Raw genomic sequence first — 19,488 nt, forward strand, 5'->3', positions numbered from 1 at the left:
AAAGCAGACCCTAGATTTTCAGATATTTTTTTTCTAAAACTGACAAGATTTCTTAAATCTTGAAAGCAACAGATATATCACCCAAGAGTGTATTTCATGAGACATGAACTTCCGTCTTTCTTAATTTAATTCATTTAATTTTCTCAAAGGCAAATTGTGATTTGTGACTATTTCCTATAGTTGTCCTATAGGACTAAAGTGGATGTTACGATCTGTTTGGTGGCAAAGAGGGTTTATAAATCAGTGCTAAACATCCAGTGAGATGAGCTCTTTGTCTAAACAGCATAGGAGAAGCATCTTCTCTCTGTATTTGTTTCCCTCAGTGTAAAGTGTGGAGCCATACGTTCTTTAGGTAAAACAGAAAAAGCCTGGGAAAGGGGTTGTCATTGCGGCACAGCACTTAAAGCAAAAGAGCGCTTGGAGATGATTTAGTTTTTTACAGTAGGGTTGTTCACAGGGCTGGGGAAGGAAATCTCCTATTTGGCTGGAATCTGCCAATGGTGGCATCACCCAAAGAGTCTGAGGACACTTGGGGATTAATCCTCTCTGCCATCTGGGCAGGGGACCTTCGGAGATGAGATGGCCGGTTGGCAGAGCAGCGAGAGAAAAATCTGCCCTGCTGCTGCCGGCGATCTGCGAGCTTCTGATTAAAGAAGGAGCAGCAGCCCCTAGGGTTATCGGCCGGCTCTCGGCTGGGGCCAGTCCTGACATCTTCAGGCATCCGCCTGCACTGCCCTGCTGCTGCGCAGGGTGACAGGAACCCCATCCCCTTGGTTATTTATTAGGCCCTGGGGCCTTGGCCGCAGTTTCATAGAATCACAGAATACCAGGTTGGAAGGAACCTCAAGGATCACCTGGTCCAACCTTTCTTGGCAAAAGCACGGTCTAGACAAGATGGCCCAGCACCCTCTCCAGCTGAACCTTAAAAGTGCCCGATGTTGGGGAAAACCGCTGTTGTTTCCCGCAGTCCTCCTCCCTTCCTGCTGACTTTAACATATAATTATTCTTTTCTAGATAGCTTCCTAGACAACCTTATTTTCTGTTATAACAGTATAATATTATGTAAGTATTTCACGTGGTAAAATACCCGCCCAGTCTTACAGCAATGAAATAGTTTGTTCTGGGCAAAGTCCAGGTGTGCAGGAAATGTTGGTAATTTAAAGTTGCTGGGAAGGAAGAAAAATCTCCCCTCTTGGTGACTCCTCCCTCATCCTGGACGGCAGTTCCTTTTACCTGTCCTCAGTTTTACCTGTTACTGGGTATTCTTTTGTTGTTACACACACACATACAATAAAACTGATATAATAGCTTTTACTACGGAAAATTTTAGAGGTCAAGATATTAGAAACAACTTTCCCATTCCTCTCCGATTACACAAACCACTGGTGGGAAAATGCTCTACTTTAATCTGAAAGATTTTCTGCAGGTGTTTGTGTCTTATTTGCACAAAGTCAGATTGTTCCAATGGTACAGAGACTAAGCTTTTGCTAGAAGAAAAATGTCATTTTTTAGTAGTTCTAGCACTTGCTTGATTTTCTCTGGAAAGGAAGTGGAATATGCATCTGTAACAACATTTTTCCAGCACCCCTCCTTGAAACTGAAATGGAAATTCCAGGAATTATCAAGTTTTTGAAACCTAGCCAAATTTAAACAAGATATTTTAGGGCTCCTTTTTTAGTAACAAATACCAGACCACAGACTGTAGCAGAAGAATTGTGCTCTAGAAAGTCACACAGCAGCTGGCTTGGGCCCATGCTTTGTGAGCAGTGCTGGCGCGGGTCGGTAGAGGGCTGTATCCTCTTGTCACTGTGATCTTTTTCCTTTTTTCCTGTTCGTTTACAAGAGAAAATAGGAGACTGGTGATAGCATAAAAACGAAGAATAATAAAATTAAAACACTGTTATTGCTGCCATTTGGATCCTAGTCCGATATAGCAGCTAAGCTAAAATATCAAGCGTGTTCTGAAAAGTTTTCTCCAAGGGATTTACTAAGACCCAGTGAAAGGGAACTATTAAAGCCTCCAAGACTCATGAAGAACAGTACCCTAGCACAACTGTCGTACAACAGGAGCAAGCAGGTATCTGTTTGTCTGTACAACAGAAATAATTGGCAATCCTGACTGATTGAAAAAAATTGTTGTGGATCTGTGTTTCCTTCTAACTTGTTTCCAGGATATTCTGTAGCTACAAAGTCTAACTTTTATTATCTCAGCAGTATTTTGAGATAGGGTTTTATTAGCTGTTGGTGCAATACCTATTACAAACTTGTGGGCTAAATGCCTGACAGTGGAGTTCGGTTTTATCTTTTGGTTTGAAAGCTGGTATAAAATCTTGCTCAAGTTCCCCATCTTAACTCTCTAAAATACCATTGCTTATTCCATCTTCAGAGTCATCTCTGTTTTACAGCACATTTTCAGTCATTTCCTCAGTTTACCACAGAAAAAGCCGGGTTCTCTGCCCGAGCTTTGAATAGCCTGTGGGACCTGCACATGAAAATGAATGAACTTCCCAGAACATCCATGCAAAGCAGACGCCGTGAGGTTCCCTTTTCATTTTTTCCTTGCAAACTAAGTGGCTCTGCTAACAGCAGTCCAGATGCCTCTGTGAAGTCAGCGGTCTCGTAGTGTGGACTAAATTCCTCCGTTTATCATCCGAGAAAATTGTCTAAGTGGCTTCACGCCTTCGATGGAGTGAGAGGTGCAGCGGCAGGAGGGGTGAAGCCCAGAGCCCTTCACCAGCGGGACCGTCCCAGCAAGGAGAGGCTGGGAGAGCTGCGGCGGCTCCGGCTGGAGGAGGCTCGAGGGGTTCTCATCTAGGTGTGCAAATTCCTGATGGAGCCAGGGAGGGTAAATACGATGGAGCCAGGCTCCTCTCGGTGGTGCCCAGCGAAAGAAACAGAGGCAACGGGCACAAGCAAGAAATTACATAAGAAAAAACTTCTTCACTGTGAGGGTGGTTGAAGAGTGTGGCAGGCTGCCCAGAGAGGTTGTGCAGTCTCCATCCTTGGAGACTCTACTCAAAAACCAGACACGGCCCTGGGCGGCTGGAGAGATCTGCCCTGCTCAGACCCGGGTTGGACTGTCCCTTCTCCAGAGCAGACAGCCTTTTCCTTCCAGAAAGGCTCCCGAGCAGCCGTAAAAAATCTCTGCGGGCTGTGCTCATCGCCGCAGAGCGCAGGCTGCCAGGGAGCTGCGTTCAGGTCTGGGATTTTCCAGAGCCCCCAGAATATGGAGCCAGCAAAGCCCAGGACCTCACCACGCTGGCATTTAGTATGGTTTCTTTAGCTTCCAAGGTAGTCAATGTGATAAACACTGGGTTTGTTTCAGGTGACTCCATACTGTGACCCACCTGTTCATCCATAAACTTGGTGGTGAACGTACACAGGGAGCCCAGAGTCTGCTTCTGTGGAAAAAACAGCAGAAGTTTTGTCCTGGGACCACAGCGTGGCTCTCTCATGAGCTTCCTTGTTTAGCAAAGCTCAGGAGAGGCTTTGCAAAACTCTAACTGCTAGAACCAGAAAAGGAAGCCAACCTGCTGGCTAACCATTTCCCCTAAAAAGAGAAAGGCGGCATCCTCTGTTTAACCTGCTGGAAACAAAGAACAAAAGAAATATTTGCATCTAAGTGAGTAACTCAATCTGGCTTCTAATTACAAGCATGTAATATGTTACAGAACATGCACAGCTTTCCTCAATCACTTGTCAGTGTCACCTCTCTTATCGGTCAGGCCATTGCAGTTGAGGTTGTGTTAGTTGTTACAACCCCAAAAGAGAAAAAAAAAAGAAGTAATGCTGGAAGCCTGATGGTCACCTGCAGGTATGAGTGAAATGAGTCCTTGGGGGATTGCAGAGTGCACTGGGGAGGGTCAGCTCCTGGTGCCTCCACACCGGCACCGCTGTGAAACACCTCGGAAGGACGGATGAAAGCCAACGAGGCAAATCACAAACTGCCTGAGTGTAACCGCCCGAGCGAGGAGCTGGGCATGAATAGCTAAGAGGAAAATCCTCGAGACCAATTGAATTTAAATTCTGATCTCCTGGAAGGCTCCTGTGGTTCGGGGCTTTGCTCAGGCTCGGGCCAAGACTCAGAGCTTGGAACCCAGCTGGATTTAAGCGTTTCACGCGCTGTCTCTCGCCGTGGTTTGGGACGGTCCCTCCTGGTGAAGCACAGAGGGTGTGGAGGAGAACTTTTCCTCCAGGAGCTCAGTGCACTCACCCACACCGGTGAAGAGATGGGTTTGGCTCCTTTTATCACCTGAGAGGTTTCAAACCCATTTTCTTGCTTCCCTGAAGATCCCCGAGCTGCAGGCTGTGCTGGCATGCAATATACCTTTTGCCATCACGGCACTGCAGGAAAGCAGAGCGGGTTGCTGGCCCTACCCAGACCCATGGACATGGAGAAGCAGAACAGCAGGTGCTTGAAGCAAATAAATCGCTTTATGAGCAAAACAACTTTGTCCTAACACCTTTCCCCTGTGTCCCTGCACTCCCTCTGACTCCACGTGAGTAACGTTTTCCTCTTTTCCCCCTTCCCGTCCCTCTGATTTCACCTCTGTTCCCACCACAACCTTGAGACTCCTTTTGCTTCCTTGTTCCTCAAATTAATAAACCCGCTGCCTCGCAGGCGGGCCTCTCCCTGGGCAAAGGCAGTCAGGGAGTTGCGGAACCTCAGGATTCTGCCTCTCCTGAGGGTCCTCTAACCAGCTGCTGATGTTAAAAGACTTGTGGGAAACTTCTCCTTGAATTTTCCAAGCTTTCAGCCAAGGCTGGCTGAAATTGGTCACCAGTGTAGGCAAGCAGGAAAGTTATCTGCGGGGAGGAGATGGGGAAGGAGGAGGGATGAGGGCAGAAAGGAAAACTAGATGATTGCATACCTTGTTTCCTTTGAAAACCAAACCAAAAATGAGCCAACTTCAGATTTTGGAGGTCATCTAAGCAGCAACTGATCAGAGGTTTTCAGAGGACGTTTTGGACCCCAATTTCACTCTCTTTTGGGATCAGCCTTTTGTTTCCTTTAAAATTCTTAGTGCAACTTACTGTCCTGTCTGCTTACCTCCTAGTCCAGCTGGCTTTCTAACTAAGGATTTATACAGGATTTTTCCAGAAAAAAAGAATAAATCTTAAACCTCACAAAATCAGTGGAAGTGTTTCCTTTGATTTCACTGGACTATAGACTGTGCCATTTGCACATGGAAATGTTGGGCCAGCAAGTGTACAATAAGCTACGCCACCTTTCTATAGGTGCATTTATTACTATCTCACTCAGAAATTAATCCTAAATATTGTAAAGTAGTTATTTTTGAAGTTATTCAGAATATTTTTTTTAATATGGGCCATCAATTTGCTTGTAGTAGTCACCGTTTCCAGTTAAAATCTACTGCTGCTTTCCGTGCACTTTTCCAGATGGGTTGGTAAATCCATTAAAGGATCACGTGCATCAAAGTGCATTACCATGTGCATCCCCCCAGAAGAGTGAAAATGTTCATTAAAAAAGCCTGAAATATACAAATCGTATTTGTACACAAACTGAAGAGATCTATCAATATCATTATTTGCTATGAATAGGGTCCGTTTCACGCTTGGAGAAGAGCTTGCAGGCAGTGAGCTGCCCTCTCCCCAAGCCGCGGCCGTGAGCACCTTTGCATGGGTTGAGCAAAGATGCAAAAGGCACAGAGGAAAAACCATCTGTGGTTTACAATTTTTTCCATCTCAACGAGGGAGACGTTGAAAGAAGCACACGCTGGAAGGCATCGCTGAGCCCAAACCGCCGAGCGAGGTCTCCGTCCTCTCGGGCGGCGAGGAGCGCTGCCTCTAGCTCCTGACTTTGCAGTTCAGACCTCTTACACTTTGAAGCCATGTGCCAAAACTAAATCTCAGAAAACATCTCCTGTAACCTCCCTCAAGCCACCAGCCGGGTCCAAGAACCCAAACCGTAACTCTCACATGCCTTCCCCGAGAGGATTTTTCTCCTTCCTGGTTGTTCCACTTGCATGCTTTGCCCTGATGTTTGTTTCCTCCTCTCGGGGCTCGGTCTCCGCCGGGGTGGCAGATGCCCCTCGTGGGTTGCCAGCAGCCTGTGGGGTGGAAGGAAGGACGGACGGAGCGAGCCGGGCAAGTCCTTGGCCTGGGGAGGCTGTTGGTAAAGCTCCCGCTGACATTACTGGGCTCGCCGAAGTTTGTCACAACTTACGTCCTAATTATGCTGACGTCCTAATTAGGCTGTAAAAGCTGAGCTTTTACAGTTCTGTGATCTTAAAAGCCCCTATTCAGAGTGTTCCTGCCTTCGGCTCGCGGTTCTGTAAACAAGGATTTCAGGACCAGCTCGAGTCACTGCTAAGCTTTCCCTGTTGGACGTAGTGAGGGCTTGTCACAGAGACCTGAGCAGATTTGATGGAGATAAAGTCAGAATTGAAACTAGGCACACTTGTACCTTGGATGACAAAGCTTCGCAGGGCTGGGCTACTGATTTCTGCGAGTAGCTGCAATCTGTGGCCCTGTAGTTTGTGCATACACACAAACAAATCCAGAAAGGGCAAACTTTTTGACTTGGACTCATTTCTTCCTCCAAGGGCCAAACATCAATATGTTCTGCTCTTGAGGATGTCTTCAGACTTCCAGTCACCTGATGCTCCTCAGTTGGTCAACTGCATTACATGCATTCTATGGAAAATCTCGGTCCCCAGGCTGGATGGAGATTTGCCCAAAGCACTGCAGGGGAAGGAAACCACTGATTCAGTCCCCTGCTTGGAAAATCCACTGTCACTGAATAAAGACCACCACTGAATCAACAGGCCTGTGTAGCATCATGCTTCAGCTCAATGTTGAAACCAAAACAGACCAAAAGGACGTGTTGTCTGGCAAGTTCTGGCCTTTCTTGTATGTTGGGGGGTTTTTTTGTTCTTGTTTTAATTTTTCAGAGGAACTGTAGATGCTTTTTTTTGCTCAAGGCTCCTTGTAGTCAACTGTGAGGAATGCTTTTGTCTTCACTTTAATTCTCTTGCATCTCATAGATATTGCTTATTTCTATTTAGCAACAAACTTCCTTTGAAATGAAAGATGGAAAACATGATTTCATGAAATTGCAAGTGTCTTTGGCAGGAGGAAGAGTGCTTGCAAACTTTGGTCAGTGCGTGAGCATCCATCCCTTTTGTAGCTCCTGCCTCTGCTGGCAGCGTTTTACCCCTATTCTCTGGGGTAGCAGAGGACACATGTAGTGCTGTCACAACAATTGGTCCCTCTGTGCCAGAAATACGGAGAAACATTGTTTGCTTCCCTGGCGCCGGGGACTCTTGCGCACATCTGGCTAGCCGAGGGAAAGTGTTCGGTGCCAGCGCACAGGGCGATCTGACGCACTTTATTTTTTTCCACATCCAGCGAACAGAGTCGTGTGGGCTGGAGTTTCCGAGTTGTGTTAGAGCCAGACAAGCTCACAAATTCATAGTGAAACTTAGCTGAAACTGGCAACCTCTGCATGTCTTCTGCATCTCGTCACAAGGGTCACCTCAGATTCTCCTGGGAGCTCCCAAGCCCCGCAGGCAGGGTCAGGGGAAGTTTCCAGCCTCTGCCTCCCCCGGCCTGAGCCTGTCCTCTTTGTAAAGCAGCAAAGACCCACAAGCTCCATTCTCATACCTTAATTTTTTTTTTTTCAGCTAATTTAAAAATTTGGGATGCTTTAGCCCACAGCATTGCCTGTGCTGGAGCAAGTCACCTGGCCAAGCCCCTTCCGTTGCTGGTCACGGACATGAGCTGGTTTTGAATAAGGAGATGCAACATCTGTTGTCTTTAACTTGTGATTCAGGGTAACGTTTGTTCATGGATTTTTTTTTGTCCCATGACATTCAGTTCTGGGTTTCATTTTAGGGCGCTCCTTTTGATTGTTTTTTCCATTTTCATAAGCGCTTCTCCTTTCTACTTTGTTGGTCAGTGGAGAAGGCCCAGAGACATGGTCCAGACCCATACGCAGCACTTGGAGGGTTCAGTGCCGGCCCTTGTAATGCTTTGCCCTAACAGAGATCTCTTGTGCCCTTGTGAGCTTTCCTCCAAAGACAGAGATCCAGAGCTGGGTATTTGAATGAGAAGCAAATGCAGTTTTGAAGGACACGAGTGTGCAAGTCTCTCATCAGCAAGATGCCCTGAGTCATCTGGCTTGACATTAAAAAGCAATATTTACACATACACATATACATTTTTTTAATCTTGAGAAAAGATGTTTAAATATTTACTCAAATAAGATAAAGCTCCAGATAATGATAGGGTCCATCCCTGTAGAAGGCAGTGACAGCATTTCCAGGATTTCACTTTGTTCATCTGAAAGTCATGCCCTACTTTCTGAACGTCTCAGAGCCTCCACCAGTAACCATGGGGAAAAAATGAAAAGCAAAATTATACAGCATAAGTTTTTAAATAATAAAAATCTTCTAAGGTTTTAAAAAAATCAGATCTATGCCAGAAATTCCATCATGCTGTACCTATTTTACATGTAATTCTGCTTCTGCTTTTGTGGGAGCCAATTAATGCTGCTTACCCTATCATTCTCACACCTGTAGTCCTCATGGGCTACAGTGCTTGTAATTTCAGAAACTTTTAGAAAGCTCTCACAAACAAATGTAGCAGAAGTAAGTTGCACTACTTGTTAATACGTTGTACTACATGTCACAGCCCCTACAATGTCTGGCCTCTTTCTCCAAAACAAAATGTGCTTTCTCCAAACTATAAAATCTCAGCTTTTTGTGTAAGGGCAGGAAAAAAGAAAAAAACCGAACACCAAAAAAAACCCCCCCCAAACAGCAAAAAAACCTTATTAGCCCTCCTCTTGCCTGGTCCCTGGAGGCTTCCTGCTAGCAGTGACTATTTCTAATTGCTACTCAATACCCTTTTTTTCTGTTGTGAATTACAGGTAACTGAGCTGAAAGCCATCAGACAAACCACATTTTTCAAACACGAGTAAAGGATACACTTCAGTAAGGCTGCAGATCTGTTTATTAATTATCATTCTGAAAAAAGATGTAATGAATGAGAGCCCAGAAAGTTCTCAGGGTGAGATAGGCAGCTTAAAATGGGTATAATTGGCATGCTGGTTTTAAAACGTATTGTTTTAACTCTGACACTGTCCCAGCCACCTCACCGGGCTCCTCTCCGTTCTGCTGGCCCGGAGTTGCTGCTAACCATGCCGGGATGCACAGGGACCATTGGCCTCTTCCAAGTGGCTTCCCTGCCAAGCCGAGCAAGGCTGGTGTCTTCCAGTGTTTGCTTGGAAGGACTGACCACTATCAGCACAAGCGTCCACTTTTTTGCCCCAATACAAACACTCGGCTTCCTTTGCTTTGCTAGGCTGAGAAATTCCCCAGCCACGGTCAACAAGGTTTCTGTTTGTGCCCGCCGTTTGCTTACTCGGTTGTTTTCAAGCGAGTGGAAACATTGCCTGAGCAAGGGGTCAGATACTCGTTACCAGAATAATGCCATGGCAGCAGAATGTCCGCAATCACAGCTAGAGCAATTCTGTTCCTTGTAATCCTTCTCTGCGCTGCCCGGTGAGAAGTTCAAGTTAAGGCTCCGTGTTCATTTTGGTGAGATTACCGAACGCGCCGTGGACATTTTGCCACCGGGCAGTAGCCTGGACACCCTGCGTATTTCCCACCAGTTGCCAAAGAGCGGTGAAGTTTTAGTTACCACCACCCGATGCCTGGCAGGTCTGCTCCCTGCAGCCTGCCCCCGAAACGCCTTCGCACCCACCCGCAGCTGCAACATCTGCACTTTATTATCATCACGTTACAAACTATAACGTATGGAAGGGTAAGCGACTGTGGCTAAGCCTTCTACTCAAAAACCCCCAGAACTATAGGAAGTTTTGTATCCTGCGGAGGTTCCAGTGTTTGTCTTTTTGGTCCAATTTAGTCTCGGTGAAAACTCCAGAGCCGAACATCCCTAAAACTTTGGAGGCATTTGAAGCTGAGCGGTTTGGCTGCTGTCAGTTGCATAGAGCTTGGTTATATTTTCAGAGTGTTAAGTTGTTCCCAGCACCTATGTGGAACAGGTTTCAAACCACCACCATGTCTCTGCTTGCTTACAGATATCCTTCTTATTATAGCTAAAGACGTCACTGTTGAAATAAGTTGTCTACTTAGATGTGGAATGAGAAAATGAGGGATTTGTTTAGGTTAGGACAAAAGAGATCGCTTAGTAAGCTTTGCGTGTTTAGCAACATTGATCTTGAGCAAATTGCTTCATCTGCTCTTCATTACCTGCTCTGCACGCTGCTATTTCAGCAGCAAAACCAACCGCTGATCTCCCTGTGCTACTGAGCTACAAAAACCTGTAGCCGCCGTGCTGGCAGGGGTGGACGCCAGTGGAGCGCCTTGGTTTTGAAGCTCCTGTCCCCAAGGAGTCATTCAAACCCGAGTCGGATTTGACTGCGTAACGCTCGTCGTCCTGCGTTTAGCACGGGTGCAAGTGAAGGAAAACGTGCGCCATAGCTCGACGCCGAGCTATCGGGTTATCGGCCGCGTGGATTCAGAATCAGCCAAACGCCTGCATTAAAAACTAAGCGGTGGTGCCGACTCATATCAGAAAGGCTTTAACTCTGTGTTTACCCTAATTTTGCCGGTGATTGCATAGGCAGAAGCTGATTTTGTGCCATGTAATCACTGCACAGGAAAAATCCTTTCTAAACGACGGGCTCCCACCCAGAGACCCAGCCTGTGCGCAGTGACACGTGGCCGTTTGGGGACGTGTTCGAGTGGGTCCCGGTGCTGGGGGCAATTCCTGCAGAGCAGCTGGAAGGAGCAAGGCCTCTCCATCGTGTCACGCATGATCCTGCAAACACTCTGACCGCACTGCCTGATGCGGGACAACCTAGCAAAGATGTGTGTGCGCTGGAGCAAGCGAGTTTTGAATGCAAACTGGCTGCCCAGAAAGGAACTGTAGAGCCCTGAAGAAATGTGATGGTTCATTGCGAGTTACATAGATCAAGTAAGAATCAAATGTGCAGACATGAGTAGTACATAAATGGAAAAGGTGTTTTTGGTTGAGGTGGCGGGTTTATAGCGTATGTCTAATGACACGGAGAACAGCGGCCGGTGAGTTAACGCAGCCGTCCTCGTACTCTACAAACCTCTTACTCTACAAACCCGTTTCAGGGGGGACTGCTACTGCGTGTTGCTGAGTGGCAGCGAATATTAACTTGGGGGTGCCAACTGGGCTGGGTCGCGGTCAGGCAGCTGGCGCTGCTGGGGGGGCTCTGTCCCTTCGGGGGGTCGGTCCCTTTATGGGGGTCGGTCCCTTCGGGGGTCGGTCCCTTCGGGGGGTCGGTGCCTTTATGGGGGTCGGTCCCTTCAGGGGGTCGGTCCCTTCGGGGGGTCGGTCCCTTCATGAGGGTCGGTCCCTTCGGGGGGTCGGTCCCTTCGGGGGGTCGGTCCTTTTGGGGGGTCGATCCCTTCATGGGGGTCGGTCCCGTCGGGGGGTCGGTCCCTTCGGGGGGTCGGTGCCTTTATGGGGGTCGGTCCCTTCAGGGCGTCGGTCCTTCCGGGGGGTCGGTCCTTTCATGGGGGTCGGTCTCTTCGGGGGGTCGGTCCCTTCAGGGGGTCGGTCCCTTCGGGGGGTCGGTCCTTTCACGGGGGTTGGTCCTTTCGGGGGGTCGGTCCCTTTATGGGGGTCCCCACGGTCCCGCCGTCGGGACTCCCGTGGCCGCAGCGCTCGCCCCCCCCCCCACTCCCCCCCCGCGGGATCCCCGGGACTCCCGGCGGGGTTCCCGCGGGATGGGCGGGGCTTGCGGGGGCGGGGCCGTTCCCGCCCCGCCCCCGTGGGCGGGGCCGCGGTGATTTTAGGCGGCGGCGGCGGCGGCGGCGGGGCCGTTCGCGCCGTGCCGGGATGTCGTCGGGGGCTTCGCTGCTGGCGCTGGCCGCGCTGCTCTGCCTCGCCCCCCCGCCGCCGGGTCCCCGCGGAGGGGTGGTGGTGGCGGCGGGGGCGGCGGTGTGGACCGCTTGGCTGAACGTGTCGTGGGAGGACGGCGGGGACCGCAACCGGAGCGGCTGGGAGGCGAGCGAAAGCGGCCTGTACGGGCAGGACTCGCCGCTGCAGGCGGCCGCGGGGGTGCTGGTGCTGCCCGACGGCCGCGACTCCTTCAACGCCTGCAGCGCCCGCACCAACTTCAGCGGGATCCCCCCGGCCGGGGTCGGTACCGGAGCCGGTACCGGTAGCTCCCCGGGTTGGCTCGCCCTTATCCAGCGCGGCGGCGGCTGCTCTTTCGCCGACAAGATCCGTCTGGCCGCCGAGCGCGGAGCGGCCGCCGCCGTTATCTACAACTACCGCGGTACCGGCAACGAGGTGCTGCCCATGTCCCACCACGGTGAGCCGCTACCGGGACCGGCAAGCCGCTGGGGAGCGGGGGGGGCTCAGAAAAAGAAGGGTCCTACGGTGGGAGCTGCTCCTTCCCTCCCCTCTGCAGGGTGCGAGGGCACGGCTTGGGTTAAGCCCCCGCTGATCCAGCCCTCGGTGAACGTCCCCAGCTTTGGTGCTGGGGAAGAGACGGGAATTTCTTTTTTTTTTGGCTCTCCTGCACAAGAAGAGTTTCTGCCCGGACTAGCCGGTGCTGTTCAAGGAGCTGCTGTTGTTGAATTTTCTCTGATTAATGAGTAACGACGTCTGATGGCTGAGGCTGCTGTTGTGGGCGAGCAGGCTGCCCGAGCTTTCTGGCCTGGGTAGGCTGGGCACCGGCGCTGGCGGTGCCTGGGGTGAAGGTGGGAATAGTGTCTCCGGTTTGGCTTTCTAGCATGACCACGTAGGTGCCCAGAGGTTTTAAAACCTGTAAAGCCTGTGGAGTAGATTTGGGCAGTGAAATAGGCTGGGTTTCCACACTCAGACACTGCTTTTCCCCACGTCCTGCACACTAACCAGCTCAGAAACAGGCAGAGCACGAGACTCTTCCAGAGGTAACTTTTCACCAAGCAAAATGCCACCTTCAATCCAAGCTGCTAAAGACCTTTAAAGGTTGTTTCCATTTTGCAGAGGCTGATGACAGAGCTTCTCTTCTCTCGCTATAGAAAGCCTCCTACTTGCCAGCAGCGTTTTTGTTTTCTGAACTGCCCATCTTTCAAACGAAGGATGAGATTTGGCTGTATTTCAGGCTAGTGTTTCCTGAGAAACAGCCTTGGGCTGAAAGCTGTGGAACTGCCTTCTGGGAACAGCAGGAGCAGGTGCCCCGTCTGCGGTGGGACAGACGGACCTGGCTTCGGTGGCTCTGTCCAGCCCTCGGCTGTTGGATTGATGCGCGCACACCTCGCGGCATGTCGGTATTCTGCTGAGTGCCACTGCTTTGGGAAGCCACATCTTCCAGAGAGAAATACAGCAGTGAAAATGAATAGTGAGTCTTAGAGCTTTGACTGGTTTGAAAAATAATTGTATCCTTGCAGTACCCCTCTTAGAAGGGGTGGAGGGGATTTTTTGTCTGTTAGTGGTAGAGGTAAGTGTTCTGGTGAGACAAGGAAACGGTAGCTGCCTCTGGAGGATCATTGTGTGCAATTTTAATGAGCTGTATGACTGTATTCCGCTTTAAGAATTTAAAACGTACAATCTGGATGGGCTCTGGCCTTTCTGAGGCAGAGCTTTCTTATGTAATCAAATCATCTGCTGACAAATGCTATCGAGGTCTGGCTATCGCTGGGTGAGTTTCTCCTGCTGAGCTGACAGGAGCATTTCTGCCCTGAGCCATGTTCACCGTGTGCCCGCCTTATTCTGCAGCTCTCAGAGGAGCTCCTTTGGCACTGCTGCCCTGGGTAGGTCACTGCTGAACCTGTTCTTGAGGGGAAGGTATGGGTGCTCCTGCCCCCTCCTCCATCCTGGCCGCTGGGAGACCTACGGCATCTTAATCTTGCTAGGAGCCACTTCTTGAAATGAGCCATCTGTTCTCCGCAGGGCCTGCTCCAACAGGAGCTTCCTTCTTTCCTATACTGTCCTTAAGCTTTCTGCTGAGGGATTTATGTCAGAGTGGCTCTAGCTGTCCCGATTATCCTGCATGATGGGTTACAGGCTCAAGGGCATGTTGAAACTTCCCAGCTGAACTGTAGGCAAACAGGACAGGGACTTCTTGGAGAAGACAGCTTCTGTCAAACTACTTATTTCATCTGTCTGACTCCTCCTTGCCATGTCCTAGCACAATTACTGGGCTAAGCTTGTTGCTGCTGTTGCTTTTATTCCTTGTCCTTCTAGTCCCTCACTTTCTCTCCTGTCCCACCCTCCCTTTTCTCTCTCTCTGGACTTGAGTTATCTTTTTGTATTTGTTGAAGTCACCTGTGAGCCCCTGTTCTCACGTCTTCCCACAGCGATGTTCTTCCTTCTGCTCAGGGGACTTTGGTGGCACGCTGTGCTTGGGCCACCCCTGCCCCATGCCCCTGCTGGTAGCCAACGTTCTCCAGTCAAACTTGACAAACGTTGCAGGCTTTCAACACAGCACAACCAAGAGGAAGTAAGCTACAAGTAATCAGCCTCATTCGTTTTGCCAAGTGCAGGATATTTGTGATAAGGCGTAGTGCTGCAGGCTGAGCTCAAATTGAAGAGCTGGTCATATTACCCTTTGCTGAACTGTGCTTTGGGATGGGTCTCCTCTTCTGGTCTCTGTCAGTGGCACTGGATGCTCTAACTCTTCTGGAGGCAGTGGTGAAGGTAGCCCTGCTCATTAAAGAATGGGGTTTGTGCAACTACGACTCCCGCCGTGGCTGTAACGGCTGTAGCTGTGCTAACGGTGACTTCAAAATCTAGGTTTCCTAATTGGCTTCATTTCTGCTTTAGCTGGGCTATCATAGCCATCAAGTGAAACCAAACGAGGCTGAGCACTTCCCCCAAGCTGAGGCAGTGGCAAGTAGCGGGAGGTGGCTTTGCTGGGGCGAGCGGGAGCTAAGCCTCGGGGTTTTCCCATCGCCCGACGTGTCTGGGGTAGCATCTCCTCCTGCCTGCTGCAGCGCTGCCAAGGGCTCTGCTCTCCGCAGCGGGGCACGGGAGCTGTCATCTGCCTGGCAGAGAAGGAAGGTCCCCGTGGGTGGGCTTTGATAAAATGTATGGCACAATATGTTTTTCTTTGCAGAACTTCGGTAGCAACAGAACACAAAGTTATTAGCAGAAGCTTTTGTAAAAGTACAGTGCGCTTTTTTTCTCGGGCTGTCAAGCTTGCCTTTTGAAGCAACTTTCTTGTTTAGAGACTTAAACATGCCTGTACTTGACAGAAGTATTTGTCCTGGTCATCCTGCTTCCAGAGACTTCTTTTCTTATAATGATGTTAAGTCTGGTGAATTTTTTATTGCTTATGACAGTGCTCTGTGTGGCAACTTTAAAAAAAAAAAAAAAAGGGCAAACAAACCCACCCAAACCCAAAAAAGCCCCAAGCCACCACCAAAACCCAAACTACCCTGGCAATAAAAACAAGAGAAGGCAATAAATAGCCAAATCAGATATGATGAAATCCGGCCTAATCCTCTCTAACACATGGAATGTCAAGGATTTAATGGAGTCCAAAGTAATATTTACTTTTTAGTTTTATAAGCACAAAACCATATCAATTGGCAAACTTGAGTTTTAACTGTGTTCATTTTAAGAAGATGGTACCGCTCTGTGGCAGGCTGAGCAGGGTTTCAAAGTACAGTCCTGTGTGCTTATAATTGCACCTCTCTCTGTAATCTATATTGACCTTCTGAAAAAGACATTTGATTGGAGAAAAACAGCAGCACGTGGGGAAAAAGTGCATGACAAGAGTTGGTTTGTTTTAAAGGTGGACCTTGACTTAAGATAGAACCGAGCTGTTAGGTGGCTTTGGTGTCAGGGTATGGTGGTAACCATGGAGAGTGTTTTGTGGTGTTAAGAATTTCCCTGCAGCTGGTAAAGAAGGATTCTTTGCGGGTCAGAAAGCTATTGTGATAATTTTCTTTGGTTTCTCTCTTGTTGTGTAACTCTAGCCTTGAGAAGCAAATCACCTGATCTGCAGAGGACTTATGCTGGGGGACCACAGCTAAGTAATTCTGGTGAAAACAGCAACAGTGTGTCTCAGGCTAACACGATCTGGTTCAAGTGTAAACTTGCATTAGTGGGTGAAAGAGGAAGGAAAGGTTAAGTATGTAGCACTGCCACTTAACTCGTTCTGCAGGAATTTCACTGAGGTGAAGGCATAATCTCCCTCTGCTTAGAGGATGGCAAAAGGGTATAATTGTGCTCTGCTCCAACTTTGTGTCAGGTGGGATCTTTGGAAACAAGCTAAAACTTTGCCATGATACTAAAAGGCTGACGTGACCTGTAAAACTGTTTCTGTCAAAGATTGAGACAGACTAGTAATCCCAAGGCAGGCTGTGCTAATACTTTGTAAATGTTGTGTAAACAGATAGTGCAGCTTTGCAGTGAGTGCAGACTTGCACTGAGCACATCTGAGGTGAGGAATGAGGATGCAAGGTCTAATTAATGACCCATTGCTCTCCCGTATTCCTTGGCCTTGGCCGGGTGAACCTCAGCAGATGATTTAGCCCTTCCTACCAGCAGTTCCTTATTGAGAAGGAACTTGAACAGATCCACTGTGCCTGGATCGTATCTGCAGTCTGTAGTGCCCGTAGTTAGCAGCTCTTTGAGAACAGCTATTTGATGTGTATGTGCTGCAACTTTGCCTTTATGTGCTCGGTTCAGTTCTCCTGGCTGCCTGGTTTAGAGTAAATTAATGTCACGGCTATAGTGGCGTTCCGATAACCGACCGTGGTACAGAGTCTGGCCGATGACCCTGATCTCCCACCTGCAGGGTACGTGGGGCTGCGGTAGGGAGTCGGAGTTGCCCACAGCTCAGAGGTCTGAGCAAGCACGAGAGGCACTGAGAAGCAGGATAGACTGATCGGTGCTACCAACAGCTTCTGATCCCTACCCTTGCTCTTTTCGGTCTAATTTAGGTACCTCTGTGCCATGGAAAACCGCAGGGTAGGCACCAACCCTTAGATAGCCTGGAACAGGTCTGCGAAGTGTCCTTGCTCTTCGGGTTTACTGGGCCGCTGAAATGTGAAAGGATGAATTAAAATCCTAAGTGACAGCTGTGGTAGCAGAGGCTTCATTGCGTGGGACATATGGCCCTAAAACAACGACAGTGCTTGTTTGCCTCTGGTCTTGAATGTGCCAGTGAGCAAACAGCGGTCGGGCTCAGCACTGTTCCCCACTGTATCAGATGTGACCTGTCACCTTCCTGCAGACAGATGCCTTCTGGCTTACACTGTGCTGACTTACATTATTTTATCATTAGCTCTCTCGGACTTACTCGTTTCCAGTGAGTGCTTAGCTGCTACCAGTATGTTGAGAGCAAGGGATATTAGCTGTGAGCTCAATCTCATTTGAAGAGGGCGAGCAATGTATTTAGTAAATCAAATCTGCTGAAAGCTGTTGGGTAAATTCACCAAAGAATTTTCATTAGGGAATGTTGATTGCTGCTTCTCCAGTGGGTTTTAGATGCTGTTTGCTAGATTGAAAGATGATACTTTACTCTTGCAAATGCCACTGACCAGATAGCGTGTGAAGAGAGCTGTCCTACAGATCTCATTCATCTCAGTGTCCTTAATAAGCATACTGTCTTGGCTGCTGTTTTAAAGGATGATTTCATGTTCTAAATGTTCTAAGATTTAGGGCCTGGCAGCATTTACATAAATCTCAAAGGCTTGGCGGGGGGGGGGGGGGTGGTGGGAGAAAAAAGGGCTGGTAATTGTTGGATTCACTTGGCAAATAGTAATTTTTAACAGTATTTAAACTAAATAGGGTGCAGGTTGGTTTCCACCTCCAGTATCCCCTGGGGACCCATGGAAACTCATGTCATGTAAAACTACGTTTGGTCTTGATGTGCTCTTTTAGACACCCGGTTTGTTTGGTAAAAGTTTCCCTGTACTTCCCACTGGGGAGATCTTCCTTATCCACCGTAACTGTTGGGTGACCAGTCTGGAGGCCAACCTCACTGGAGTCTCCCTAGACAAACATGGGCAGTAGTTCCCAAGAAGCGTAGTCCCATTAATAAATGTAGTGTTGGTGAGGAGCGTACGGTGGTACGTTTCCAGGCGAAGACTGCTGTGGGCATCACTTCTTCAAAATACATGCTTCTTTTGCGCAACACAACCACCACCTAGTAGGGGGTTTCTTTTCTTCCTCTTTTCTGTCCTCACCATACTGAGGATCTTCTAAGGCTCTCTCTTATCTTTAATTTTCTCTGTAATGCTCCCCCTCTTTTTTAATTTTCTTTTTAAAGCTCTGGATATTGCTTCCCGTTCCTGAATACTGCCAAATTTTGCAACTTTTTCAAGTGTCTTGCTGTTCAATGTTTACCTCTGTACTTTGAAAGACTTGTGTGTTGAGGAGGAAGAGATCAGACATAGCGCCAGCTGCCAAGTAAAGCAAGCTGAAAGTGGATTTCCTTAAGCTTAGGTGATAGTGTGAGCAAGAAGACAGTTCAATCAAAAGGCTGGGGTCATAAGGGGCTGTTGCTTTAAATAACTGCTAAGTAGCCTGGAAGCGAGCAACTCTTTTATCTCGGTGCCAGGCAATGTTTGGGGTGGAGAGCATGCAGAGCAGGAGAAAGGGGAGGGCCAAGCCTACCTGCATGTCAGCTTGCCCGGGCTGAAATTGCTCTGGGAACTATGAGTTCAGTCGCCCTTCCCTCTTGCAAAGGGGAGAGTTTATCGCAGGGCAGTAAAGGCGTGAGGATGACGTTTCCTCTGCCAGCATCTGCGATGGAGGATGAATGCCAGGACTGGTGCTGCTGGGTCAGATCTGCGCTCCCGATAAGACTTGGCCTTGTGCATGTGGATGACAGCGGTCGTTAACTTTTTTTTTGTCGCCGTTGTACCGTTGATGAGAGCAGAGGTAGCGTGCAGGCGTCTGGTTTCACAGTACTGCTCTGAGGCCGGGTATAGCCCTTGCGTCTGTAGCGTGGCGTGGTGCCGAGACACAGTGGCTTTTGTGTGCAGCGCTGGCCTTTCATCCCAGGTGAATTACATCACGTCCAAATTACTGTCTCAGTCTGTGTATGCTGCTAGTTTATTTTCCCCTTCTTGTACCAGCCTGTTCGATAACCACCAGAAATCCCCTTTTTCTATTTTGATACAGTGAGATAAGCAATATTCAAAATGTTGTGTCTTTTTTTTTTTTAAACCTGAAAGATGGTATATCAAATATTCTTGCATGCCTGAAGAGCCAAGTGTGCTAATCTGGTTAGGGAATTGTTGGAAAGTCAACTGACAGTGTCTTTCACGTTAAAGTACAAGAGATGGCTTGGTCTCCCAATGCCTTTTTGCTGACGTTGGGGGTTGGAGGGATGCCAGGGGAATACTACTAGCTCCTTTGACTAAGGCTGGAGGCACAGCTAGTGCTAATCTTCTGTGCTGCAAGCATCATATCCTGTAGATAAAACCAAAGATCCAGCCACCATCTGACCAAGGCTAGGGTTTGTATTTCATCTCCCTAAAGAGTCTACAGATAGCGATTCTGCTGTGGTTAAGGAGA

The 19,488-nt window shown here is 48.7% G+C and overlaps 1 protein-coding gene across 2 annotated transcripts in view; it reads left to right on the forward strand.

The window, feature by feature from the left end:
- The window catches only part of RNF128 (ring finger protein 128), a 42,742-nt gene that overhangs the window by 1,939 nt on the left and 21,315 nt on the right, over positions 1–19,488 (forward strand). Inside the window, exon 1 of one of the 2 annotated variants that reach the window (XM_075053758.1) lies at positions 11,863–12,340. The exons of the other annotated variant lie outside the window; for it this stretch is intronic. Within the exon in view, the coding sequence (XP_074909859.1) occupies positions 11,863–12,340 (478 nt within the window). Of the gene's footprint in view, positions 1–11,862; positions 12,341–19,488 lie in introns of those variants that run through there. 2 annotated transcript variants of the gene reach the window in all.

The sequence above is a fragment of the Buteo buteo genome, chromosome 22 (assembly GCF_964188355.1).
Source record: "Buteo buteo chromosome 22, bButBut1.hap1.1, whole genome shotgun sequence".
Classification (NCBI taxonomy): Eukaryota; Metazoa; Chordata; class Aves; order Accipitriformes; family Accipitridae; genus Buteo; species Buteo buteo.